Below are 27,501 nucleotides of genomic sequence, written 5' to 3'. Positions count from 1 at the left end.
TAACACAAGCTTTTTGTCTTATGTTCTGGCACTATGTATCTATTCTTTGAAAACTTAAAGAACTTATTCATAAAACTGATTGGCTTAATATGTGATATTGGACTATTTATATTTCCGACCTTATTTAAAAGTCAGTTTTGGTAGTATTATTATAAAAATACCTATTTCCTTTACATTTTAAAATTTATTGGCGGGAAGTTATACATATTGTTCTTATTTTTAAAATTTCTTCTATTAAAGGTGCTCTTAACTTTAGGTATTCACAATTTAAATCTTTTTCTTAATTGCACTCATGCTTTTTATATTTCCTAATGTGTCTTTGTGATCCTCTAGTGTTAGCTCAGTAGAGCAATATTAAAGATCTTGGAAGTTGTCATTTCCACCTTTGTGTTTTCATAGGATTACAGCCATAGTCTTTATTTTTTAAAATATTTATTTTTCTCTTTGGTTGCACCAGGTCTTAACTGCAGCATGTGGGATCTAGTTTTCTGACCAGGGATTGAACACAGGGCCCCTGCTTTGGGAGCACAGAGTCTTAACCATGGGCCACCAGGGAAATCCTAGCCATAATCTTTAGACCGTTCTTGCTTCTAATCTTGTCCTAGTCCATAAACTTGTCAGATGAATCTCCCATTGATATTATGTTAAATAAAAAAGGGAATTATTTCACTGACTCATCACTGCCTAAATTTGATCATCCAGATTCTTAATCTTTTATCAGAAATCCTTCCCCCATATAATCTGGAACCTCATTGTATTTGACCTCCCTGCCTTTCCCAGCGCTGATACTTAGCTCTGAACTGAAACCAGATTCTTGTTGTCCCGCAGACACCATGGCAGCACATATTGCTGTTTTTATTCGCGCTTGTGGAGACCTACCTCAGAACCCTTTCATCCACACTTGCTTCCTCCAAGGAGTCCTAACTTCTTCCCTTAACATGTTAATGACGTATTGTGTTGGTCACCTCATTGACATGAGAATGTCATCTCTGTACCAGTTGAGAGGCTAAACTCAAAATTAGCAGAGACTTGATTTTATTCTGCTTTGCTCTTCCCCATAACAGCCAGCTAGGCAATATTCAGTAAATGACTTAAATATTTAGAGAAGTTCATTAGTTTTTTATACTTTGGAGAACATTCATGTGCTCATGTGTTTTGATACACTGAGGAAGGGCGTCACATTGCCTGAACAGGATTTTGAGCAGCTATGTAATACTCTTTATTATTTTCTGTGCCATTCAGTAACCTCAAGATGAAGTTAACTCAGAAACGCAGTTTTCCTCCCTAATTTTGAAATCTGGTTGTCTTGTGGTGGTGACAGGTCATCTCTTTTAACAGAGCTTTTAGAATAATGAGACTTGGCTTTTTTGTTGTTTTAACTGTGCAAATAGCCACCTGCTTGTTGTGAAACAGCAAGTTTTGCCGATAGGTATTTCTTTTATCACCTGAATTTCCCCCTTCAGACTTCCCCTTTGCAAGAGAGACTGGCACACTTTAAGCACCCGTTTTTCAAGGATTCCTTAAGAAGCCCACAAATCTGAAAGGTTAGTTTCCCATAAAGGTTTCCTCAGGCACTTAATGAGATTATACAGTTATTGATATTCATACTAGGTTTTGAAGTAGCATCATCTCTGCCCCCTCTTTGCAAATGCAGATTTTTTAATGTTCTTATTAAATGAAATGCTCTATACTTGGCTGTGAAAGTAAAGGTCACCGTGAACAACCACACTTCACATAACTTTAGCCCTTTGCAGCTGTCATACTGTTTTTATTTTGTGTAGATACTGGTAATACGTGACACTGCTGATTTTAAATTAAATCTAAGTTTTATTATGACAGGCGTGTTTGGCTAGGGAAAAATACCATATTATTATAGGAGCATCATTCTGCGTGTTATTTTAAACTTAAGTGAATATATTTTGGTGGTGTTTGTGAACTCGCTGAAAATTCAGTTGCCCATGCCAAAAAAAGGCTACATATAACTTTGTATTTTGTGTTCATATGTTACTTCATAAAACGTTTCACTTTTTGATCTGTCAAAAGGGTAATTCTTTAGATTTAATAAACAATAGGATGCCATGTTGGTAAGGAATTTTTAAAATTCCAGAATACCAGTATAAACACTTCTTTACATAATTCAAATTATGACATTTTCAACTATTGTTTGCAAAGAAAGGTCCTATTAGTAGGCCCTGCTAGTGTTTATTTCTACAAAACAAAGAGGTTTGACTACAGTTCCTTTTGATCATTGTCACATTTGCCAGCTGTGGTACAACTACTTATAGGAGAGACTCAGCATGAGTCAGGGAAGAGGGGTACCTATGTTCAAGATTCTTTTTACATGCCCATGGGACGATACCTGTGGCCTAAACAGACGTATTTTTCTATTTTTTCTGAAGCTCTTACAGAGAACATGCACAAGTCACTTTTCTGAGGATGGCAGTGCATTCTTTGATTTGTAGACACAGGAAAAGATTGATGAAAACACTCTTGGTAGCTAAATTATGTCAAAAAAATAAAAGCTCTTGTAATGCTGAGTGGTTTCTTCATTAATGTTGTTATGAGATTCATGCTCATGTTGATGGTATAATGCAAATGTAGAAATCTGAGTTGGGCCTTAGTTAAGCCTGTAAATAGTCAGAACTGAAGTCTAAATTGGAGAAGTGACAGCTCCTGATTTCATATCCATATTAAGTATGCTTTGTCACGGACAGAAACAAAAGTGTCTAAAAATAGAACTGACTTCATTCACCAGGTGATATTTTGACCTCTCAAAAAAGGATTCTTAGCTAGTTTTGAACCTCGAGATGGTGGTGTCTTAAGAATTTCAGTGTTCATTTCTGTTGGACATTATCACAGTTTGGAGTATTGGTGGTCAGTGTGTGTGTACATGGGATGCTCTTCCTTGGTTATAAGGGCTGTAGGTAAGAGATCACATTTGAAAACTGAAATCAAACATTTAACTGCTCAGAATCCTTGAGTTACATGAAACATGGTTTTACTCTTCTTACATAAGTAGCAGAAATAGAATGGTCTGGGTTGAAGTTATAATTGTAGAGTTTATTCCACTATTCCTTGCCTTCATGGATTCATGGGTCAGGAGACTCAGTATTGTAAAGATGTTGTTTCAAAATAAAGATTCAGTATAAACCCAGCAGTCTACTTCCTCTGTGTGTGTGTGTGTGTAGGTAAATTGACAAACTGATTCTAAAATTTTGTAGAACTGCAAAGGACCTAGAGTAGCCTCCAGGGCTGGTGGTTTTATAACTCGACAATATAGCACCAAAATATTTAATGTTATTTAAATATTAATGCTTTGTTGAGAATAGGCAAACCTTTGACTGTTATTTGTACTAGTGCATTGATTGGTCTTTGCAAGACTAGAGTAAGTCAGTTGGCATGTGAACAAAGTGTGGAGAACTTGGAAATTATATTAACCCATTTTGTTCTATACCAGTGGTTCTCAGAGTGTGGTCCAAAGGCCTGTAGGGGTACCCAGGACCCATTAATGAGGTCCACCAGGCCCTCCCCTTTCCAAGTATGTATCTGTGTGAGTGCAGTGTTTCTTCATATGTTTCAGATGAGTGATGCATTGTAACAGATTGAATGCAAATGTGAAAACCTAGGTTTCTTCCTTTAAGCAAGGCTGCTTTCATTTTTTAGAAATGTGTAGTTATTTTTCATAAAAAATATGTTTTATGTTGACATGTAATTATTTTGTGAATTTTAAATGAAAATTTACAATTTTTTTTCAGTTTTAATTTCAAATACGGTAAGCATCAATAGCTATAACCTACATAAACAAAGGGCTTCCTTGGTAGCTCAGACGGTAAAGCATCTGCCTACAATGCAAGAGACCCAGGTTCAACCCCTGGGTCAGGAAGATCCCCTGGAGAAGAAAATGGCAACCCACCCCAGTACTCTTGCCTGGAAAATCCCATGTACTGAGGAGCCTGGTAGGTTACAGTCCATGGGGTCGCAAAGAGCCGGACACGACTGAGCGACTTCACTTCATCACTTCATACATAAACAAAAGGTCTTTCATGTTTTAAGTGTAAAAAGATCCTAAGACGCAAATGTTTGAGAACTACCATGTTAGATTAAAGCATGTAAATATGGTGAAAGTCAACTGTTTATTAATGGTTCAATTTCCCTTCTGAATAGCTATGTATGTGTGATAATTGATTTTGGCCTGAATCATTTGCATTCAGTAGTGAAAAACATATTGAACAGCTAATATGCTAGAGTATCAAGATGCATAAAACTTTGCCAGTAAAAAAAAACTCATGCCACTAATGTCATTGCTGGGGTCAAGAGAGCATTCTTCCAGAACATGTCCCAGGTACCCCGTAGGTATGTCCATGCATGCTCCTGTACGAGTGTCTTTGAATGCTGTGCAAATGCAAAGTATTCCTGATTTCATTTTGCTTGTCGTGGTGTTCCCTGGGGAAGGTGATGTGGGAGAATTTTAAATTGTATTTCTGTTGTGCAAATAGGCTAATAAGCACACTTACACACACACATATACACACAATATTTGCAGAGCTGCCCAGCTACAATTATTTAGGAGAGTGGGGGGTGGAATGATATTGAAATTTTGTTGAGAGGCCTTTTATGAACAGAACAGGGAGCTACCAATAGCAGCTTCTGTACCCACTTCGGAAATCCGTGCTCATGAATGTCTAATTCAGATCCAAATGGTATGAGAGATCACACAGTGAGTTAGGGTTAGAACTTCTGAGAGATTAACACTTAGAATAACAAGTTTTGTAAATGTTTTAATTTGGAAATTTCATTTGGAGAAGTGGGAGGGCTATTATCTGGCCTGAGGATTTTCTGTAAACTTGGATTCCCACTTGTTATATCTTTATGTATCCTTGTTTGTAATCGATGGTGCTTTTCAAACTCAATTATGTAGACAGATTAGGTGTGTCCTTTCTGGTTAAAACAGTTCGAGAATTGCTGGTTTAGAGTAAAGTGGGATATAGGGTTTTCTTTTCTGAAGAGATGGCTTATTTTCTTGTGCATCTTGATCTATCCCTAATATTCATGTTTTACCATTTACTCTTTTAAGTGTATTTTGAAGGCTTTTATAGAAGAAATGTTTTATTGCTGAAGGAATATACATTCTTTGTATATTTTTTAAAAGAGTTCTGCATTCTTAATATGGCCACATCAGAAGACAGTGTTGAGTTTATTTCACTATCTCCATTGCATAGATTTTTTTTTTAAGTGGCTCATCAAAAAAACACTCCATAAAATATGACTCTCTAGAGTGAGGAGAGAATTATAGCTCTTGAATTCTGTTGTCCGAAATCACCTTTTGAACAGCAAGCCTGGGAAAGTGAGATGTTGCAAAGGTAAACAATGTCCAGATTATGACAGAGTGGAATTGACAAGCTGGTTAAAAAAGGATGATGCATTTCTAATTAGCCCACAGTGCCTTTAGTTAGAAATTAATTAGATACTGTTATGTAAATGTCATGTTAATTAAGCAGGAATATTGAAGTGTTATAAATCTACAAAAAGAATGGCTATTTTTGTGTTCTAATGTTTTGCAGTTACCATGAAAGAGCTGATAGTAGAATATTTGATTATCGAGCTTCTGGCAATTTTTAGCTGACTGACTCCTTGACAGACCATTTTTCCTAATTGATGTGGTTTAGCTGGGGTATAACTGCAGCCAGTGAGGACTAGTGGAATCAGGAGCCAAAAATAACCACTCATCACAGCTGTTTTAATAAGACCTTTCTTGAAAATTGTTAATCTCTATTCAAGGTTAAGGAGAGTACTGTTTTTCTGTATTTACTCAGCCTTAGATTTTTGAGTGCCTAAGATGATGGGCCAGCATAAAAGCAGCTTGTGTTCTGGGCTTTTTCCTGAGTCATAGTCTCCATTCAGTCAGTTGGATTGACTGCTACATCGGAAGCTCAGTGTATTTTGACATGCTCAGTAACTCTACAGGAGGCTGAAAAAGAAAATTTAAGATTCCTGCCACTTCTACTTGAAATGTGAAAGTTGATAGTTGACAGGATACCTTTATGCAGTCCTTCTGGTTTTGCAGGTTACAAATGAAGTTAATATGCAGATTTGACCCATCTTTTACTTTACACCATTGAAATCAGTACAGTCTCCTGAAGAAAATCCACTGCCCTATTGCATAGGCTATAAAGATTTCTGGTTGTTGGGAATACAGTTGAAGAATTTCATTTCATAGCTCTCATGTGGAATTGCAAATGTGATCCATGGTGCTGCATTATGTATGACACCTTTGATACAAGAATAGAAGCATCCCTAGAAGACAAGATAGAGTATTCAGACTTAAGTCACAAGCCACAAGCTACCAGACATTATTTACATGCAAATTCCAGACTCTGAATTGTGGAAACTTAGGAAAAAGTTCTGAATATAATGTCAAGTGAAAAATGATAGTATTAAGTATCTTCAGATAATGAAGAAACTTGAAAAAGTTCACATATTTAATTTTGCTTTAGCAAAAGAAAGCAGAAAACACTCATGATGATTGGCTAAAAAGTTCAGCTGAGTTAATCTTGATATTGTCTGGTTCAGAATTCCCAGTGAGTGTCATATTAAGCAAGGAACCTTAACTGTGATTTTATTTTTAATATTTAACAACCCCAAACTCATTGTTCCAAGCTCACTTGCTATTAATATAGGATAGAGGGTAATGGTGTGAATTGTCCTGTGCTTAGAAATGCATTAATTTTCCCAACCTTCCACTCTTGATCCCAACACACACAGCATCTTTACATTTACCTGTAGAACCCAGGCCTGAAAAGGTTTCTTCGTTTTGCTCTTCAAGTATTAGCTCTGCCCATCCTGCTGCTTGGAAGGAAGAGGCCAAAAATAGGAGCAGAATTTATAATGATTTATGAGACCATATGCCAGCCCCCCTCGCAGACATTAGCCAGCTCCACTCCCTTATGGAACAGATGCCCTGAATTTGACCCTTACCATCAACTCTCAGAATTACTTGGTTTGCCATACCCACACAAGACTAATGCTGTAATTTTATTGTTGTGAACCAAAACCTGGAAAGGGTCCCTTTGAGTGTCCCTTAATTTCCTGAATTCAGTGTAACACAACTGACTTGCAGTTAATTGTGTAAGAGTGGATATCGTAACCTCCTGTGGTTACTCCTTTTATTTGAAAGTATAGGAATTTTATATGATAGCACAGTTAGTGTAGAATATATGTGCATTGCTCATATGCATCTGTTCTGGATTTTAAAGACTTGCGTAGGTTATAGTCTGCCAGACCAAACTTAATTCCAAGCTCTGTGTTTATAATATTGTCCAATTATCAAAGCTGGGATATATTATCACTGCCGGTTACTCTTGCTGTCAATTTGTTTTGACTCGACTATGGTTCTGTTTGTGCTTTACTGTAATGTAGTGAATACATTGGATTGGGTTGTTAGTTTAACAAGCTCTCTGGAGAACACTTTCATGATGATACATGTTGAGATATGCTAGGTAGCCTTAAAGTTATTTGCGTATTTGCCAAAACCTACAGAAATTCATTCACTAGGAATTTTCAAAAGGATAAACCTTCAACCTACAGATGAGGTAAAGATTGCATTTGTAAACATGGGAGAGTTAATTCATGAGTCCCAGCCAAATTTCTTCAGGGGATTTGATTAGTTTCTCTCTGTTCTTTACAATTTTAGTAAATGAATTATTTTATGTCCTTTTAAACAAATATTCTGCTAGTTAAGCTGTTATTGACCCTTGTGTTTTGTGTGGCTCACAGTATTGTATGAACTCAATGATCTTGGCCATACATTGAGCATCGAAATTTCCAGAATCAGGATCTGGGAATCTGTATTTTTAAAATGTGCCCTTGAACTTTCTGGATTCCAGAAATGTTTCTATATTTTTATTTGGTGGTTGTTACACAAGTATATATGTTTAAAACCCTTTAAGGTATATACTTAAGATTTGTACACTTCATTCTAGTATTTCATTCTCTTTATTTTAAACCTCAATTAAAAAAAGTTTTTAAAAAATGTATATTTCTCTCCTGATTTGATCAAGTCGCTTGCAGTGGTCTCTTACTGAACACTATTAAGTGCCCTTTGTCCATACAGTCATGCTGCTAAGTCACTTCAGTCGTGTCCGACTCTTTGCGGCCCCATGGACGGTAGCCCACCAGGCTCCTCTGTCCATGGGATTCTCCAGGCAAGAATACTGGAGTGGGTTACTATTTCCTTCTCCAATATAGTCATGCTGCTGCTGCTAAGTTGCTTCAGTTGTGTCCGACTCTGTGCGACCCCATGGACTGCAGCCTACCAGGCTTCTCTGTCCATGGGATTCTCCAAGCAAGAACACTGGAGCGGGTTGCCATTTCCTTCTCCAATGCATGAAAGTGGAAAGTTAAAGTGAAGTCGCTCAGTTGTGTCTGACTCTTAGTGACCCCATGGACTGCAGCCTACCAGGCTCCTCCATCCATGGGATTTTCCGGGCAACAGTACTGGAGTGGGGTGCCATTGCCTTCTCCCATATAGTCATGACACAAGAGTAAATGACAAAGTGAGTTTTGACCCTTGGGTTCATAAAACCTCATGGCAGAGACAGTGAAGATATATAACATAAAGCTTTATAGTTTGTGAAGTCTTTTTTTATATAGATGATCTCATTAACTTTGTGGTTTATAGGCAATTTTATTATCCCCATGTTTTTGTCAAAAAAACCCTAAGGATCACTTATCTGGGGTTACTCAGTAAAGATTAGTTGTAGACAGCCCAAAACCTATGGGACACTATAAAAGCAGTGCTAAGGGGACGGTTCATAGCAATATAGGCTTCGCTCAAGAAACAAGAAAAAAGTCAAATAAATAACCTAACTCAACACCGAAAGCAACTAGAAAAGGAAGAAATGAAGAACCCCAGGTTTAGTAGAAGGAAAGAAATCTTAAAAATTAGGGCAGAAATAAGTGCAAAAGAAACAAAAGAGACCATAGCAAAAATCAACAAAACTAAAAGCTAGTTCTTTGAGAAGATAAATAAAATTGACAAACCATAAGCCAGACTCATCAAGACACAAAGGGAGAAGAGTCAAATCAACAAAACTAGAAATGAAAATGGAGAAATCACAACAGACAACACAGAAATACAAAGGATCATAAGAGACTACTATCAGCAACTATATGCCAATAAAATGGACAACTTGGACAAAATGGACAAATTCTTAGAAAAGTACAACTTTCCAAAACTGAACCAGGAAGAAATAGAAAATCTTAACAGACCCATCACAAGCACGGAAATTGAAACTGTAATCAGAAATCTTCCAGCAAACAAAAGCCCAGGACCAGACGGCTTCACAGCTGAATTCTACCAAAAATTTAGAGAAGAGTTAACACCTATCCTACTCAGACTCTTCCAGAAATTGCAGAGGAAGGTAAACTTCCAAACTCATTCTGTGAGGCCACCATCACCCTAATACCAAAACCTGACAAAGATCCCACAAAAAAAGAAAACTACAGGCCAGCATCACTGATGAACATAGATGCAAAAATCCTTAACAAACTTCTAGCAGACAGAATCCAACAACATATTAAAAAGATCATACATCATGACCAAGTGGGCTTTATCCCAGGGATGCAACGATTCTTCAATATCTGCAAATCAGTCAATGTAATATACCACATTAACAAATTGAAAGATAAAACTATATGATTATCTCAATAGATATAGAGAAAGCCTTTGACAGAATTCAACATCCATTTATGATAAAAACCCTCCAGAAAGCAGGAATAGAAGGAACATACCTCAACATAATAAAAGCTATATATGACAAACCCACAGCAAACATTATCCTCAATGGTGAAAATTTGAAAGCATTTCCCCTAAAGTCAGGAAGAAGACAAGAGTGCCCACTCTCACCACTGTTATTCAACATAGTTTTGGAAGTTTTGGCCACAGCAATCAGAGCAGAAAAAGAAATAAAAGGAATCCAGATTGGAAAAGAAGAAGTAAAATGCTCACTGTTTGCAGATGACATTATCCTCTACATAGAAAACCCTGAAGACTCCACCAGAAAATTACTAGAGCTAATCAATGAATATAGTAAAGTTGCAGGATATAAAATCAACACACAGAAATCCCTTTCATTCCTATACACTAACAATGAGAAAACAGAGAAATTAAGGAAACAATTCCATTCACCATTGCAACGGCAAGAATAAAATACTTAGGAATATATCTACCTAAATAAACAAAAGACCTATATATATAAAACAATAAAACACTGATGAAAGAAATCAAAGAGGACACAAATAGATGGAGAAATATACTATGTTCATGGACTGGAAGAATCAATATAGTGAAAATGAGTATACTACCCAAAGCAATCTATAGATTCAGTGCAATCCCTATCAAGCTACCAATGGTATTTTTCACAGAACTAGACCAAATAATTTCACAATTTGTATGGAAATACAAAAAACCTCAAATTGCCAAAGCGATCTTGAGAAAGAAGAATGGAACTGGAGGAATCAACCTGTCTGACTTCAGGCTATACTACAAAGCTACAGTCATCACGACAGTATGGTACTGGCACAAAGACAGAAATATGGGTCAATGGAACAAAATAGAAAGCCCAGAGATAAATCCATGCACCTATGGACACCTTATCTTTGACGAAGGAGGCAAGAGTATCAAATGGAGAAAAGACAATCTCTTTAACAAGTGGTGCTGGAAAAACTGGTCAACCACTTGTAAAAGAATGAAACTAGAATACTTTCTAACACCATACACAAAAATAAACTCAAAATGGATTAAAGATCTAAATGTAAGACCAGAAACTATAAAACTCCTAGAGGAAAACATAGGCAAAACATAAATAAATCTGACATAAATCACAGCAGGATCCTCTATGACCCACCTCCCAGAGTGGGTCAAATAAATAAAAGCAAAAATAAACAAATAGGACCTAATTAAACTTTAAAGATTTTGCACAATGAAGGAAACTATAAGCAAGGTGAAAAGACAGCCTTCAGAATGGGAGAAAATAACGGCAAACGAAGCAACTGACATTTAATCTAAAAATTATACAAGCAACTCCTGCAGTTCAATTCCAGAAAAATAAAAGACCCAATCAAAAAATGGGCTAAAGAACTAAACAGACATTTCTCCAAAGAAGACATACAGATAGCTAACAAACACATGAAAAGATGCTCAACATCAGTCATTATCAGAGAAATGCAAATCAAAACCACAATGAGGTACCATTTCACGCCAGTCAGAATGGCTGCTATCCAAAAGTCCACAAACAATAAATGCTGGAGAGGGTGTGGAGAAAATCTAAGCCTCTTACACTCTTGGTGCGAATGCAAACTAGTACAGCCACTGTGGAGAACAGTGTGGAGATTCCTTAAAAAACTGGAAATAGAACTGCCATTGCTGTGCATACACACTGAGGAAACCAGAATTGAAAGAGACACGTGTACCCCAATGTTCATCGCAGCACTGTTTATAATAGCCAGGACGTGGAAGCAACCTAGATGTCCATCAGCAGACGAGTGGATAAGAAAGCTGTGGTATATATACACAATGGAATATTACTCAGCTATTAAAAAGAATACATTTGAATCAGTTCTAATGAGGTGGATGAAACCGGAGCCTATTATACAGAGTGAAGTAAGCCAGAAAGGAAAATACCAATGCAGTATACTAACACATATATATGGAATTTAGAAAGATGGTAATGATAATCCTATATGCGAGATAGCAAAAGAGACACAGATGTATAGAACAGTTTTTTGGACTCCGTGGGAGAGAGCAAGGGTGGGATGATTTGGGAGAATGGCATTGAAACATGTATGATACCATATGTGAAATGGACTGCCAGTCCAGGTTTGATGCATGAGACAGGGTGCTCGGGGCTGGTGCACTGGGATGACCCAGAGATTGGGATGGGGAGGGAGGTGGGAGGGGGCTTCAGGATGGGGAACACGTGTACACCCGTGGCGGATTCATGTCAGTGTATGGCAAAACCACTACAATATTGTAAAGTAATTAGCCTCCAATTAAAATAAATTTATTTTAAAAAACAGCTGACCAAAAAAAAAAGAGTAGTTGTAGGACTTAACTGCTTTTTTCCCCTGAAATAAGAATTATTCATTTAACAAAAGAACAAAAACAAAAGCCGAAAAAAATCACACCTGGGAACAGAAGCTATAACATTTTATGGAGCTACAGAGCTAGTGCCCAACGGGTTTTGAGGATATGGGGTCTGTGTTAGTTTTCCTTGCAATCAGTGTCTCTCCATGTTGCTTATTCTCGTATCACTAGTGGCACCCCACTCCAGCACTCTTGCCTGGAAAATCCGATGGATGGAGGAGCCTGGTAGGCTGCAGTCCATGGGGTCGGTCGCCAAGAGTCTGAGACAACTGAGTGACTTCACTTTCACTTTTCACTTTCATGCATTGGAGAAGGAAATGGCAACCCACTCCAGTGTTCTTGCCTGGAGAATCCCAGGGATGGTGGAGCCTAGTGGGCTGCCGTCTATGGGGTTGCACAGAATCGGACACGACTGAAGTGACTTAGCAGCAGCAGTGCTCATTTGGACCTCTGGGATTTTAGTATGTTAAGCTTTCTCTGCTGAATGTGACATTTGTAGAAAACTTGTCAGTTTTTCTTGCCCTCTTCTTTTGGTCTTTGTAACTTTTAATTTATTCTTGCCTCATTTTCAAATTCTTGAGAAGTATTTCCAGGTAATGCTGGCCAATGATGAATAATCCTTCTTCCTGATTACATTTAGCATTTATTACTTGTTCCATATTGTTTGGCACTTGATCATTTTGCATCTAGCTCTTTATTGCTGTCATGTATTATTCTTTGTATAAGTACACAAATTTTGTCTTTCTAATAAGATTATAAGCCCTCAAGCATGAGACTAACCTGTGGTGACACATCAAGATATTTGCTAGGTGCTCTTTGACCTTAACATCATGCTTGCTTGATTTTCCCGCCTTTTACTGTTTTCTCTCTGCATCTCCTTACACCCACTGCAGTTTGCTGCCGTTTTAGGCCTTGGTATAGGAAAGAGTAGAGCAATGTTGAACTTTTTTGGTGGGATATCTAGGGTCCTAAATCCATGGATCTTGGTGGCACAAAGTCTGAGCTCTTTCATTTCCTCCTTTTTTGATGAGTAACTTCAGTGATAGGAAGTCTGGTCATAGATGACATATTGTTGTTGTTTAGTCACTAAGTCATGTCCGATTGTTTGCGACCCCAAGAACTGTAGCCTGCCAGGCTCCTCTGTCCATGGAATTTTCCAGGCAAGAATACTGCAATGGGTTGCCATTTCCTCCTCCAGGAGATCTTCCTGACCCAGGGATTGAACTCACATCTCCTGCATTGGCAGTTGAATTCTTTACCACTGTGCCAGCAGGGAAGCCCCATAGGTGATAAACAGTTATGCTAAATAATCATGTTTTCCTTCATTCTAGTCACCTGGAGAGACTTTTCAAAATATCTATGTAACATTTGCTTGTGTGTCCCATTCCTTAATGATCACCACTATTGGCCCACCCAGTGCGTGTCAAAAACTTCTGGTCTTCAAGTTTATAAGGCAACTTCCTGTTTCAGAAGGTAGGGTGTTGGAGTATATATCAATATCAGCTTAAGAATTTGTTTGTGGTCCTGATTCTGTAGAATGAAATGATTGCGTTTCAAGTCTTCACCCACTGACTGATTGTGTTTCTCATACTCTTGAATTATACCTATCCATCAGCTCCCTGGGCCACGAAAATTCCATGAAGGCCCTCTTTGTGTCATATTTTTATAATTAAACTAGATATTATTTCTTGGTTAGCAGTGCTGTCTTTAAATATTAAAATGATCCTTAGCTTTTCTGATAAGTAGTTTGTTCTTTAGGGAGGTTCCCCGCCTATTTTAAATAAGGCCAGTTTTGCAGTAAATTCAAAGGTGGGGTGACCACTGAGATAAACCTAAGAAGGAGACTCCTGCTTATTGCTGTGTGGAAAGTTCATCTCCCCAAACTTACGGGTAATTTACTCTTACCCAGATGAAAATTCTAGTTAAAATTTTGTTCTTTAATATCTTAATGTTATGTGAGATTCAGTTTCTTTTTTTTTTTTTTTTTTTAATGAAAATGATGTTACAATATAGAAAGAATATGGGCCGTTAGACTGAATTGCTGAATTAAAAATTAACCCACCACCACCATCACCATCTTCATCTTTTCCTACTGCTCCTCTTTATGCATGCTTACAGGCTGATCCCTTCCGTTTTAGGTTTCTCTTTATCCAGGACAGCTGCTCTGGGTATGCAGAGGATATGAACTGACGTTTGTGCCTGCCTTTCTGTTTCTAGGTGGGCCATGCACAGATACAGCTCATGTCTCGTTAATCACACCAACCAAAAGATCCTGTGGTACAGGTACGTACATCATTCTTACCTGGATTCATTCTTACTGGAATTATTCACAGGCATTAGCTGCTGGTTTTAATGTGGTGTCCTTGCCAGGGTGCTGTCTGATTTCTTCCATCATTTGTGAAGTGATGTATTATGTGCTTAGAATTGGGAGTGGAGTGTGAGCCGAGGTCAGAGTAGTGCTCTTGGAGGTCAAATTGGCTGAGTTAATGCTGGCAGCTAGAACCAAGAAGGTGGACATCAAAATGTATCTACTTCCTAACGTCTGAAGGATGTTATTAAGGTCTAAAGCATGCAGAAAATGCAAATCAATGCCTAGTATAGCTTGTGGCTAATTCGTGTAAGTCGTGGGCCCACTAAAAAAAAAACATTACTTAAATAATGTGACTAAAGGTAAATGAAGTACAGGTAATCAGCTTTGACTAGTATAGTATCCTACTAGTTTTAGAAAATTATTTCCTTTCATTCATGTTAAAGCCACGGTGTGTACTGAAATCATTCTTTTCAGATACATGGAATATCCCAGAGATCTTTGTGCATCTGTGACATTTTTATTAAGCATGAAGTCATGAATCTTGTAGCTCTCTAAAGAGGGCTCTAAAGGCCTGTTGCTCCCTTACCCTGTAGCTTAATTTATTTTCAACAGTATTCGCCTTTTTAAGTAATGCTGCTTGCTATTTAAAGTATCTTAAGGGTTATATTTGAAAGAGTCAAAATAAGCATATTGTTTTTCTAAAGGTCGAAGTCAGAGTATTTTTCATAACTTTAAAAATCCTTTTAACTCCCTGGTGGAAATAGCACAAACCATCTCTGTGTACAGATTTACCCTGAAACCCCAGCCCCTTTAAATGCTCATGGTTTTGAGGTTAAAACCTCAGGCAGGCCTGTCTGTGCTTGGTTTCAGAGGCGTTCAGTCTAGGCATTGCACGCTGAAGAACTTAATTTTATTCTCTTGTTCCCAATGACCAGTTTGCGGCAGGGCTATGTGAGATAGTCCTGACCTGCTCCATCCCTCCTGTGTCCAGTCCCCAAGCTCCGCTGGGTATTCCTGATTGAGACAGAATAGAACTGCCCTGGGGTGAGAGCGACTGTCCTGCCTTGACCAGTGGGCAATTGAGCACCATCTTGACCCCAGCCAGAAACCTGAAAAACGCGCAGAGCCCTTTGATTTCAGGTCCAGTATTTCACACACACAGTTACTCTGGTCTTTGTTTTTTCCTTCTAGTCTTGTCCTCAGGCCAGGGCTTACTGTTCACACTACCAAGGTGTTCAGGTCACATCCAGGAATGAGTCTCGAGCCTGTTGGGTCTTCCTGAGGGTTTAGGAAAGGGACTGCGTGCTCAGCGTAGACACTGAAACTACTAGGAGCCCTTCCTGAAGGTCGTGGACTCATGTCCTTCATCTTGGCAGATCTGTTTCATCCTTTCTGTTGTCATCCTATTTTGTGTATCTAAAAATAATACCATTTAGTGCATGCATTACCAGGCACCATTCAATATTCTTTACATGCATGCATATTTAATCTTCATAACAATTCTACATGATAGTTATTCCTCTTTTACAGTTAACAAAGACAGGCACTCAGAAATTTAAATATATTTCCTGGGGTAATATTGCTGGTAAGTAATAGAGTTAGGACTTAACTACATCCTTTAGATCCTGAAGCCTGCTTTTCAATACAAAAATATTATTGCTTATCATATTTTATTGTAATTACGCTCTTAACCAGACAGTACAGAACATATCATTGAATGAAATGTGAAGAAAGAGAAACATAGATTTGGAACTTATAACATGTAGTGACATAGTTTTTAAAACAGAATTCTAGAGCAGATCTTGTTGCAAATCCTGGCCTGGCTCTCTCAAAAAGCGATTTTCAGTAACCTCTCAAAATTTGTTTATCATTTGTAGAATGAGGTGATAAGTCTCATAAGTTGAAGAAAGAAAAGAAATGATACACATAAAGCTCTCATAGTAGATCTTCAGTAATGGTGGCTGCTCTTGTATTTTAGTCTTAACCATTAAAGATTATGTGTATAGTGTTGATAGCAATCAATAGGTGTTTTAGGCAGAAAGGAGTTAGAAGTATCAATACCAGAATGCATTGCCATACCTAGTATCATTAATTGATTTTACACTGATCACATTCCTTATTGCCTGTCAGTATTGCAGTAGGAACTGAAGGTAATGTTTTTAGATCTCCTTACATGAAATGGTGAGACACTGAGCTCTCAATCGTGCATTTCCAGAGTCTTCCTTTAGGTAAACACATCCCTGTTAACTAGAAAAAGATGGAGAATTTCTGGCTTGGAAGGAAATTAATGCAATGTGGAGGTCATCTCCTAAAAAGCCGGAAGGAAAGTTGAGATTTCTGACTGAAGACATTAACGGTCATCAAGTTCATCTTGCTGTAGTTCTTCTCAAGTAGCTGGTCTGTGCCCCCTCAGGCTCCTCAAGCTGGCCTGCTGTCTCAGCCTGAAATAATGGCCCTGACTCTAGAGGACAGAGCTTTCTGATTTTCAGAAGTAAATTAAATGATTTGCTTTGAGAACCACAGGCCAGTTGTCTTTGTCTCCATCTTTTTGTCTATCCTGGAATCAGCGGGTTGACCATAGTGGTGATTCTGAGCATTTTCTTATAAATAAAATACTTATTACTGTTACATTGCTGGAATGTTCTTATATTCTTAATGGCTGGATTCTTCAAGAATAGGACCCATGCCTCTAACACTTGCTCTGGTGCTTCCAGCACAAGTGACTGCAGCTCCCTTGAGCACAGGGCTTCAGGCACAGATGATAGTAAATAATTATTGTGGTGTCATTTCTTAGGAGCCATAGAGTAAACCCTCTGAATTAGATGTTACTGATCCCCTCCTAGCCAGGCTATCCATATAAGTTTGCGCTAAAGCAGCCTCCTTAATAATGATGTGTGCTAGAAAAAGGATCCTTGGCTATAAAGTTCTTTTTGAATATATATATATTCTATATATATATATTGAATATACAGAATATATATATTCAATATATAGAATTTATATATGTAAGTTCTTTGAGGTGTTGCAGGCTCAGTTGCCCTGTGGCATTTGGGATTTTAGTTCCCCAACCAGGGATGGAACCTGCATCTCCTGCATTGCATGGTAGATTCATGGATTCTTAACTACTGGATTACTGGAGAAGTCCCCTAGAATAAAGTTCTTTAAGTCAGTGGTCTCTGAAGAAGGACAAATAAGGTACAGTATGTGGGGTGTGGGTAGAAAATCATAAAATCTCTTTATCTCAGCCTTTTAAAATTTCTGTTTTGCAGATTAGTTTAATAATTATATATTAGCCCATATGTACAGTTTAAAACCAACAAATATGCATACAAATGTGTGTGCTAAGTTGCTTCAGTCGTGTCTAACTCTTGGTGACCCTATGGACTGTAGCCCATCAGGCTCCTCTGTCCATGGGATGCTCCAGGCTCTGAATGCTGGAGTGGGTTGCCATGCCCTCCTCCAGGGGATCTTCCCGACACAGGGATCGAACCCACGTTTCTTATGTCTCCTGTGTTGGCAGAGGGGTTCTTTACTACTAGTCCCACCTGCGAAGCCCACATACAAATATATTAAAGATACATGGCCAAGTATCTTAGATGGTGTGCATGTGTGCTCAGTCACTTCAGTCGTGTCTGACTCTTTGCAACCTTATGGACTGTAGCCCACCAGCCCACCAGGCTCCTCTGTCCATGGGATTCTCCAGGCAAGAACCCACTGGAGTGGGTTGCCATTGCCTTCTCCAGGGGATCTTCCCAACCCAGGGATCAAACCTGCATCTCTTGCGTCTCCTGCATTGCAGGAGGATTCTTTACCACTGAGTCACTGGGGAAACCCCTATCTTAGATGGTAAAGTGCACTTTAAAAAGGTTTGTGACTTCTTCAGTACACACATCATTTTCTTTTTCTTACTTCAAAAATTAAGTCTAAAGATTAGCATTACACTCATTATTAAGTCAAGGCCCGAATGTAGTGTGAGTGGTTGATAAGTGTATCTCAGGTGACTACTGTTTGATCAGAGGGTGTTGCAATTTAGAGGGGTGGATGGCAGTGCAGAGTGGTGGGTTTATAGCCATCAAGTGAGAGAGGTTAGGGGACCCTTAAATTGTTCTCTGGTAACTGTGAGCCTGAGAAGCAGATTGCAAAAGGCAGCAGTTGTAGCAAGTGAAAGTTCAGTTCGTGTTTGTGAACTTGATGGGAAGGGGTTTTCTTTAGATGTTGGCTTTTAGTCACATACCATGAGTGACAGTTAAAACTCAGTAATCTTTAAGTGGAAAAGAGTAGTGGCACTACGATGGTTTTGGTATTTAAGAGAGAAAAATTAATGAAGGTGTGTGCGACTTTGTAAGCACTCTGGGATGTCTGCAGTCAGCAAAGTTGAAAAGTGCTGCCAAGTCCCAGGTTGCTTTTGGTTAGAATGTGAGAGTTAAAGTAGATCACACCTTCAGATTACTAGAGAGAGCTAACATTTCTTTTAAGAGCTCAGAATGTTTTGCACATGTTCCCTTGTTAATTCTCACACCATTCCTGCCAAGAACAAGTATACTGTGAAGGAGAGTGTGCTTTTCTTAGCAACACACAACCTGAAGAGTCCCTTTGTCCTCGTCTTTTCTCTCGTTATACCTTAAATCAAAACTTGTGATCTGAGCTATAGTCATCTCCTTGAGTCAACTTTTTGGGGACTGTATTTGGATATTTAGGTGAGTATCTTCATGAGGTCATATTTTTATGTTTAAAGTGTCTTGTGCGGAAGGAGGGCTTCCCAGGTGGCTCAGTAGTAAAGAATCCACCTGCCAGCGCAGGAGACATGGGTTTTATCCCTGGGTTGGGAAGAGGAAGAGGAAATGGCAACCCACTCCAGTATTCTTGCTGGGAAAATTCCATGGACAGAGGAGCCTGGCAGGCTATAGTCCATGAGGTCACAGAGAGTCAGACACAGCTGAGCCACTGAGCATGCATACATGTGGGGAAGGAGGGAGGTTTGTTGCCTTTTCTTACGATCTCTTGTTTAAAGATGTGTAACTTTTTTTTTTTTAACTAAGACTTAATTTGCAGAGTTATAGCAAAAGAAATGTTATTTTATATTTTATTTGTCGGTGCTCACTGTTGATTAACCTTAAAGTGTAAGCTGTAATAGGCAGCTGGAACCACGCCTTGTCTTAAATTACCTGAGAGAATTTCATCTCTCCTCAGCAGGATCCATACCTGTGACCTACCCAAGAACTTCTGCTCCTTCCAGGTGCGGCACTAACCAGCTCTACCTCTAGGCTCTCGATTGAGTTTGTCAAGGTTGACTTTGTAGCACATAAGAAAGGGGAAATGGCTTCTTCCCTAGTTTACCACTCTTATGTGACTTTTTTCATTTTCATTTCATTTCTTTTTATGTCTGAAGTTAAAATTAGAAACAAGTTAATAGACAAGTTTACAGACTAGGTGGTACTGTCAACAGACTTTTGCTCCACTGTATCTATATTCATTTTTCTCTTCTTCCAGCGAGTATATTGAGTAAATAATATTCTTTCTGATAGACTTAAAAAATGATGGTTTAATTTTAAAATGCTGTGTGTATATTAAAAATGTGATTATAATTAGTAGAATAGCAAGTAAAATAACCATTTGTGGGACCATAAGGGAGCTGTATTATTGCCTGAGATGAAAGCAGATGGAACTAGAAACTGTCCCGTTAAACATCAAGGGAAGTTGTTTCCAGAAAGTATCATCTTTCCACTCTGTAAGAGGCATGCTAATTCATCTTAATGGTCTGTCCCTCGCCTGATCTCATCTCTTCTCTTCTCTCTTCTTCTCCTTTCTTTTCAAGCATGTTTATGCTTTTGGGTCATCTCCTTCGGTGTGATGAACAGTGATGTGAACTAGATAGCATAGTATTGTTCATTGTTTCTTTTTTTCCACAAAAACCTTTTCTTGACTCACTTCTCTCAGGCATGCTGCTCGTGATATTATTTTTTGTTCTTACAAAGACAAGAGTAGAAACTCCTTTTCACCTGGGTATTAAGATTGATGTGCTCAGCACTTTCCACTTCAGTGTTCAGATGCCAGTTAAAGGGAAATGTTTGATTGTCCTTATATTACCAAGAGGTTTATGTGAGATCTTTCAGATTGGTCCAGAAGCTAAAGGGTGGTAGTGTTAAATCAGAGGCAGCCCTATAAATCTTAGAAATACCTATGGTTGTGCGCTTTATCTCCTAGTAGAGTCAATATTCATGGGAACAGTTCAGCCAGCGCATTTAATCCCAGAGAGTTGAGCCAGTGACTACAAACTGTATAGGTCAATGTCACACACTGTAGGTAACTCTTCTTGGAAGGTCTTCTCGAAGCTTTAAAGGGGGGAAGGTAGCTTTTGAGTGTGAGTTCAACTGTGTAGTTCAGTTCTTTTTGCATTCTTTCTTTCTTTTTTTGGTCCTTCAGGTATAGCTTTTCCCCTCAGGTCTGCAGTATCAGCATTTGAGATGGAAAATTAGAAATTTGACCTACTTATGTAATATGCAAGTTCCCATCAGGAGAATATTAGGGAAGATATAAACCTTTCATTTTTTATTAGCATTTAATGTAACCATTGAAGAAAGATCAAAACAGTAAATCTGTCATGGCAAGGGAAAAAGTATTAAAAAAAATGTTTTACCTTGTGCATGCATCATCTCGAGTCCTGAAGGAATTCATTTGACTCCTGGGGTGGGGGACAAAATGAATACCAAATATTTGGCAAGATTGCAAAAATTTCTCTAATCTGAAAGGTACCGTCTTGCTATGTTTTATCATAGGAAAAAAGCCACAGGTTATTATGGTGTCCACGTGACTGTTTACTGACAGTGGTTTTGGCCATTGAGTGGATAACTGGAAAGGGAAATGTCTGCTAAATGCTTTTTCTTCTGGGGATTTTTTGGGGGAGTTGGGGGTAAAATTTAATCTGCTTGATTTGTTGCACATATTAAAGAACAGAATTCAGGTAGCAAGGCTCATTATAATGAGATGTTTGGATACTCAGTATGTAAATAAACTCAGGTGAGTTTAAAAGCACCTCACACAATGTATAGAGTTCAGAAAAGTTTAAGGGAAGCTTGCTGGTTTTCACTTGTGCCCCGAATGAGAGTTAGGCTCCATTGCTGCCAGTTGCTGTGTTTGTGTTACAGACCAGCTGGACAAGTGTGTTTAAGTTTGGTGAACTTGAAATCAGAGGCTTGTTTCAGAGGCCTTGTTTAGGTTTTACTTGCAAGAAGCACTGGCTCCCCCTCTGAGAAAAGGCTGATATAAATGAATATCAAGCCAGGGTGCCAATCTTGTCAAGAGGAATTTTTTGCACTTGAAGGATAAAAATGCACTCCAGTATAAAGAGAAAAAGGAAATGTGATGAGGTTTATTGCTATTTTGTGTGTGCGTGTGTGCGTGTGTGTCTGTCCTAGGCTTTGGTGTCAGCTGCTTGTGGTCCACATGCTTTGTGTGAATTCAGGTTGCTTGGATCCATGAATGCAGTTACAGCTGTTTTTTGTTTTTTTGTGTTTTTTTTTTTTTTGCCATTATGGTCATTTATTTTATCACAGCTTGCACTCTTACCAAGGAGAAAAGCCCTAAACTTCCATTAATTAGCTGTTCTATTGCTCCACTGGGGCAAAATGCCTGAGTCAACACTATTTATAAAGGATACCAAGGGAATTTAACACCCCTCTCCTCCTCTGAAACTGGACTTGCGGCCGAGTAGATTCTGCTCCATAGCACGTGTGTGCCTGCTAGAGGACAGTGTGTTGGGAACGCAGCTTTCCTGAAGCGTCTTCCCAGGAGCAGGCAAGAACCACCGCAAAGCTGCACTATAAATCATCTGAGCCTCACACTGATGCTGCCCATTAAGGAGACTTTTTTTTTTTTTTTTTTTTTTTGCCCTCCTCAGTTCCTGCCTGTGCTAATAGAACAGCGCATCAAGCAAGGCTGTAAATAAAAGTTATTACCTAATAGGTGGGTGCCGAAGTGGAACGGACAGAGCTGAGGCATGGAGCCCTTATTACTGCTCATCAGCAATTATAAACAGGATAAAGTGTCTGGGACTTGCGCTGATGCAGCGAGGGCTAATAGAGGCTGAGAATGACACCAGGCCCTGATAGGATGATGTATGCTGATGGGTTTTTACTGCCTCATCGTGCTGCTTGCTTCCCAGACAAGTTGTGTTATCCGTTTTCCTGCTTGCTCATCTATCTGAAGAGGCAGTCCCATTGCCTCTGCTGCCAGCAGGTGGGCTGGCACTTATTCCTCATACCTGTGTCTGCTTCTGAGGCACCCCCATCATGAGGAGTTTCAGAAATATTTCATAATCATGGCCGATTAAAGCCGTGATCTTATTGTATTGCCTGCTGTCGTGGTTATAGATCACACCTTCAGAAGTGGTTGCTTACATGGGATATAGGACAAGCAGAGACCCTGTAGTCAGCCAGCCAGTCTAATACTTTATTAAAGGACCGCTGTGACAGTCCTGTAGTAGGTGCTGTAGAAACATGCAAAAGAAGTGATAAGCATTCATCTTGCCCCTGGGAGCTTATACCATGAAGAGACAGAATAAGTACAGAAACATAAATAGAACTTATTCCAGCTTTAGAGAGCAAGAAATGTAACTAATGTTTATTTTTAAAAGTGAGGACAGGGAGGATAAATTATGCTAATCATTAAGAACAAATATAATACAAATGTATTTTTTTATACTTAGAATTTAGTGCCTTAGAGTCAGCACGAGTGATTAAAGGGCTACTGGAATGTGGAGAGAAAGTCTAGCAATGGGAACTGTGTGTTCTGGTGAACAGAAAACTGCAAATACAACCTGGTGCTTTTGAGTAGCGGATAAGCACTTAATACTTGGGATAATTGAGATATAACTCTGTTTAACTTGGATCACTCAACTTCACTCGACCACAGTGATTAGACCTTTGAGATAGAAGAAATCTTCGTGGAGTGCAGAGGAATGCATTGAAAAGGAGACTTTCTGAGCATTCTGGAGTTCAGTTGTTTGTCACTTGTGCCTTTAAGTGAATACACCTCTTTATGCAGCACCTTCAGAACTAACTTATCAGGAGGTTTCCTGCTGTTAGAGAAATTGTAGTTTTTCTATGGAGTTCTCTGATGCCTTAAGTTATTTTAAAGAAGCCTGATATGTGATCATGTCAGTGTTACAGAGTCTCCTTCAGTATGCAAAATGTCTGAGTTGTGTGGATAAGTTTTCTTTCTTTTGCAAATTAATATTTGACTTAACCAAAGAACCATTCATTCAGAGTGCTGTGTATATGGGTAGTGGCCAGCAGAATGGAGGAATAAAGATAACGCCGAGAAAAATGTTTTAAAATAACAAAAACAGGATGCAGTGGTTGATTAGAGTTGGCTGAAGAAAGCATGCAAAGTTATATACTCAGGGAACTGAAGAAAGAACAATGTCACTGATGGTAGGGAGAGAAAAACTGGTTGTAAGTATTTTCAGTTCTTGATAAGCTAAAATATAGGTTATTGTAGATAGTCCTTGTAGGAAGTTATTAAATATAGACCTAGTGTGGAACTCATCGATCTTGAGGCAGTGATGAAAGGTGTGCAGGTGGGTGAGGCAAGGTGTCCAGAAGAACAGGGAGGGGCCGAGGGTTGTACTTAGGGAGCTGGGAAAGAGAAGAGGAGCCAGGCAGTTAGGAAAGCTAAAGAAGGGAGAAAACTTGATGCAGCATCATGCAAGATGCCCAAGAAGAGGGGCCAGGGTGTATGAGGACCAGGAAAAGCTGTTGCCTGTGGCTAGCAGATCATTGGAAAACCTGAAAGAAGTTAGTGTCTTATGGTAGGAAACCAGAGCCTGGTGGGGAGGTCATTAAAGAGACTTTTGATAACACGGAAATAAAAGAAGCAGAAAGTCATTCAGTTAAGGAGTTAGTTGAGCCATTAAAATAAATAGTTGAACCAATAAAATAATGGTGGTTGGTGGGAGACACGGGATCGAGCATTTCTTCGTGCAGAGGCGGTTAAGATAGGGACACAGTTTGCTCTTGTTAAGATACAAAGGAAAAGTATATGAGGAAGAGAAAGAAATGGAAAATATTAGAGGAGGGGTAGCTCAGACAGTAAAGAACCTGCCCGCGATGTGTAAGACCCAGGTTTGATTCCTGGGTTGGGAAGATCCCCTGGAGGATGCAATGGCACCCCACTCCAGTACTCTTGCCTGGAAAATCCCAGGGACGGAGGAGCCTGGTAGGCTGCAGTCCGTGTAGTCGCTAAGAGTCGGGCACGACTGAGCAACTTCACTTTCACTTTTCACTTTCATGCATTGGAGAAGGAAATGGCAACCCACTCCAGTGTTCTTGCTTGGAGAATCCCGTGGACAGAGGAGCCTGGTGGGCTGCAGTTCATGGGGTCGCAAAGAGTCAGACAAGACTGAGGACTTTTCACTTTCAAGAAAAGAAACACAAGCGGGATTCTTTAGAGGCAGAAACCCAGAAGCATTAGTTCCCTCCTAGAGATAAGAAAAGAGATCTAGATAAAGAAGTTTTCTCTTTTAATATATAGACAGCTGAGACAAAATGAACTAGGGAGTTCATCCTTGAAGGTCATCATTTTCTGAATAAATAATACAGCTATCAGGAGCAGCAAAGAACTGTGGACTGAGGGGGAGAATAGTATTTCCAAGTAGTAGCTAATCCAAACTGTCCTTAAATAGTTTAAATTTATAGTGGGCTTTCCTGGTGGCTCAGCAATAAAGAATCCACATGCCAGTGCAGGAGACATCGGAGACAAGGGTTCAGTACCTGGTTCGGGAAGATCCTCTGGAGGAGGAAATGGCAACTCACTCTAGTATTCTTGTCTGGGAAATCTCATGGACAGAGGAGCCTGGCAGGCTACAGTCCATGGGGTCACAAAGAGACGGACATGATTTAGTGACTACGCTACCACCACCACCAAAATGAGACTGTCTCTGGCTGTTATAATTAACCCGGAAGAAAAGAGCAAAGAGAGCCTAAGTGGTTCTCATTTCTTTTTTTTTTTTAATTATGTTTTCATTTTTACAAAAGTAACACATGGTAGCACATCATAACCCAGAATAATATATAAGAGAAAGATAATCTAGGGACAGAGCAGCATCTCTCTCTTGACAGTTTCTATTTTAGTGCTTTCAGTCCTTTTTTTATTAACTGTAGAAGAAAGAAAAAAATGTTTATATCCCTACTTTCTGAGGTGTCAGGTAGTATGAAACACAAAGATTTAGCTCAATGATTCTTCCTCCCAGCATTTGGGATTTGTCTTATTTGTTTTCATCCTTTTCTTTCTTGATCCATTAGTTTTTAGCATCCTCTCTTAATGAGGAGATTAGTACCTCTGACGAGAGGTGCTTCCTTATCACGCCTCCTGTCAGCTACACATGGACTCTTACACTGTCACAGCTTTAGCTGTGTACTCTCAGCCTGTGACCACAGCAGGCCTTCCATGTTATGTCCACAGCGTGTTTCTAAAAATTGAAAGCCAGTAAGCGACATTTCCATTATTACGACTCTGCAAATGTTGTTCCCTGCCAGGAGGCAAAGTTATGTGCTAGGAATAGATTTGTGTTTTCTGTGAGTCTAATGTCACAGTGCCTGGACCTTTAAGGAGACTGATCTTACATCAGAGCCAAATCAGGTGGTGGTCGTGTTTGTTGTGTTCCATCAGTTGCTCAAAAGTCATGCTACATTTTAGTTTGCTTTATATTTGGATGGTAATTTTTTAGATACAGTTTTTCTTCTTGGTGCTTATACTTTGCTTTCTCCTTTTCCAACCTGTATTTACACCTTTCACCCGAGACCTCCCTCCTGGAGCCCACTATCTTTCTACCTCAGCTAGACTAGCTGTTCTTTAAGCCTCGGTTTCCCTTTACTCTTCTCTCTTTTCTTCCCTTTATTTTGGAATACAGCCCCCCAAGTAAGTTCCTAAGAGAGTGTTGGAATTCTTGCATATCTCAAAAGGTCTCTTTTTGCCTCCATCTTGATGGGAAGTTTGACTAGGTGTAGAATTCTTGGATGAGAATTATTGCTCCCTTGAGTTCTAACATTTCATGTTATTGCTGAGAAGGCAGATGACACTGATACTAAGTAGTATATATAGGATTTTTCCACCTCTGGAACTCTTTAGGATCATCTTTTCATCCTTGGTGTTCTAGAATTTGTAGTAAGTACCTAGTGGTCATTCCTTTTCCTTCGCCCGTTGAAGATGCTGGATACTTGCTAGGCCCTAAGATCTAAAGACTGACGTTGTCCTTCCTGGAGCTGTCTGATATTCCCCAGCCCAACATTCTCTTCTGTCTGGGGACACCATAGTATAAAGTGTATAGTTAGTGGTTAGAGCTATGCTCTTCTGCTTGTGAGTTCTCTGATCGCCTTGATGCCAATTTTCCTGTCTGTCTTAGGCTTTTACTTCATGCTTCAGGTTCTCATTTGCCTGACGAAGCCTAGTTTTTTGTCAGCTTTTAAGATACAAGGCCTAGATGAGTGGGAAGGGTTTCTACCATGCCTGTTTCTTGAATGGGCATTTTTACTGGGGCTCTGTGGAATGGAGTGGGGATGACGTGTTAATAGGCAGGATTTGTTGTGAGGAAACTGAGAGACTCATAGAGGAGGAGGACTGGATTGTGAGGAACCATGGAAAACAGGTTTGCCTGGACAGGCTGTTCAGGTCTCTGGATTAGAGCTAGATTGTTGCCAGGTGATCTGGCTGCTCCCAGAGTCGGTACAGTTGTGTTACAAGTACACTTTCAGTGCATCCCCTGCTTTCCACCCTACTTCTCATTTTGCTTCTCTTAAGACTTCCTTTGCACGCAGTGGCTACCACCTCTGCAGTGACGAGGTTTCAGCCTTAAACTACTCCCACCCCATAGATGTGTAGAAGTTTGTTTAAAATCTCTTGATGATTATGTTAAAACACACAGAGTTCTGTTTATGACAGTGGGTTCATTCTTCTTATCTTTGTGTTTTTATTTCAATTGGATCTAGGGGGAGGGATCAGAGGAAAATGTGTTTAATCCTCTTAAACTAAAATTACCTGGGACAAGCTAAGG

At 39.2% G+C, this 27,501-nt stretch overlaps 1 protein-coding gene across 6 annotated transcripts in view; it reads left to right on the top strand.

Annotated features, from left to right (window-relative positions):
- The window catches only part of ZFAND3 (zinc finger AN1-type containing 3), a 327,274-nt gene that overhangs the window by 261,568 nt on the left and 38,205 nt on the right, over positions 1-27,501 (top strand). For 5 of the 6 annotated variants that reach the window (XM_055571516.1, XM_055571521.1, XM_055571520.1 and 2 more), the window contains exon 4: positions 14,360-14,425. The exons of the other annotated variant lie outside the window; for it this stretch is intronic. In XM_055571516.1, the coding sequence (XP_055427491.1) occupies positions 14,360-14,425 (66 nt within the window). The remainder of the gene's footprint in view (positions 1-14,359; positions 14,426-27,501) is intronic. 6 annotated transcript variants of the gene reach the window in all.

This window comes from Bubalus kerabau, chromosome 3 (genome assembly GCF_029407905.1).
Source record: "Bubalus kerabau isolate K-KA32 ecotype Philippines breed swamp buffalo chromosome 3, PCC_UOA_SB_1v2, whole genome shotgun sequence".
Lineage (NCBI taxonomy): Eukaryota > Metazoa > Chordata > Mammalia > Artiodactyla > Bovidae > Bubalus > Bubalus kerabau.
This window is presented reverse-complemented; position numbering and strand designations above follow the sequence as displayed.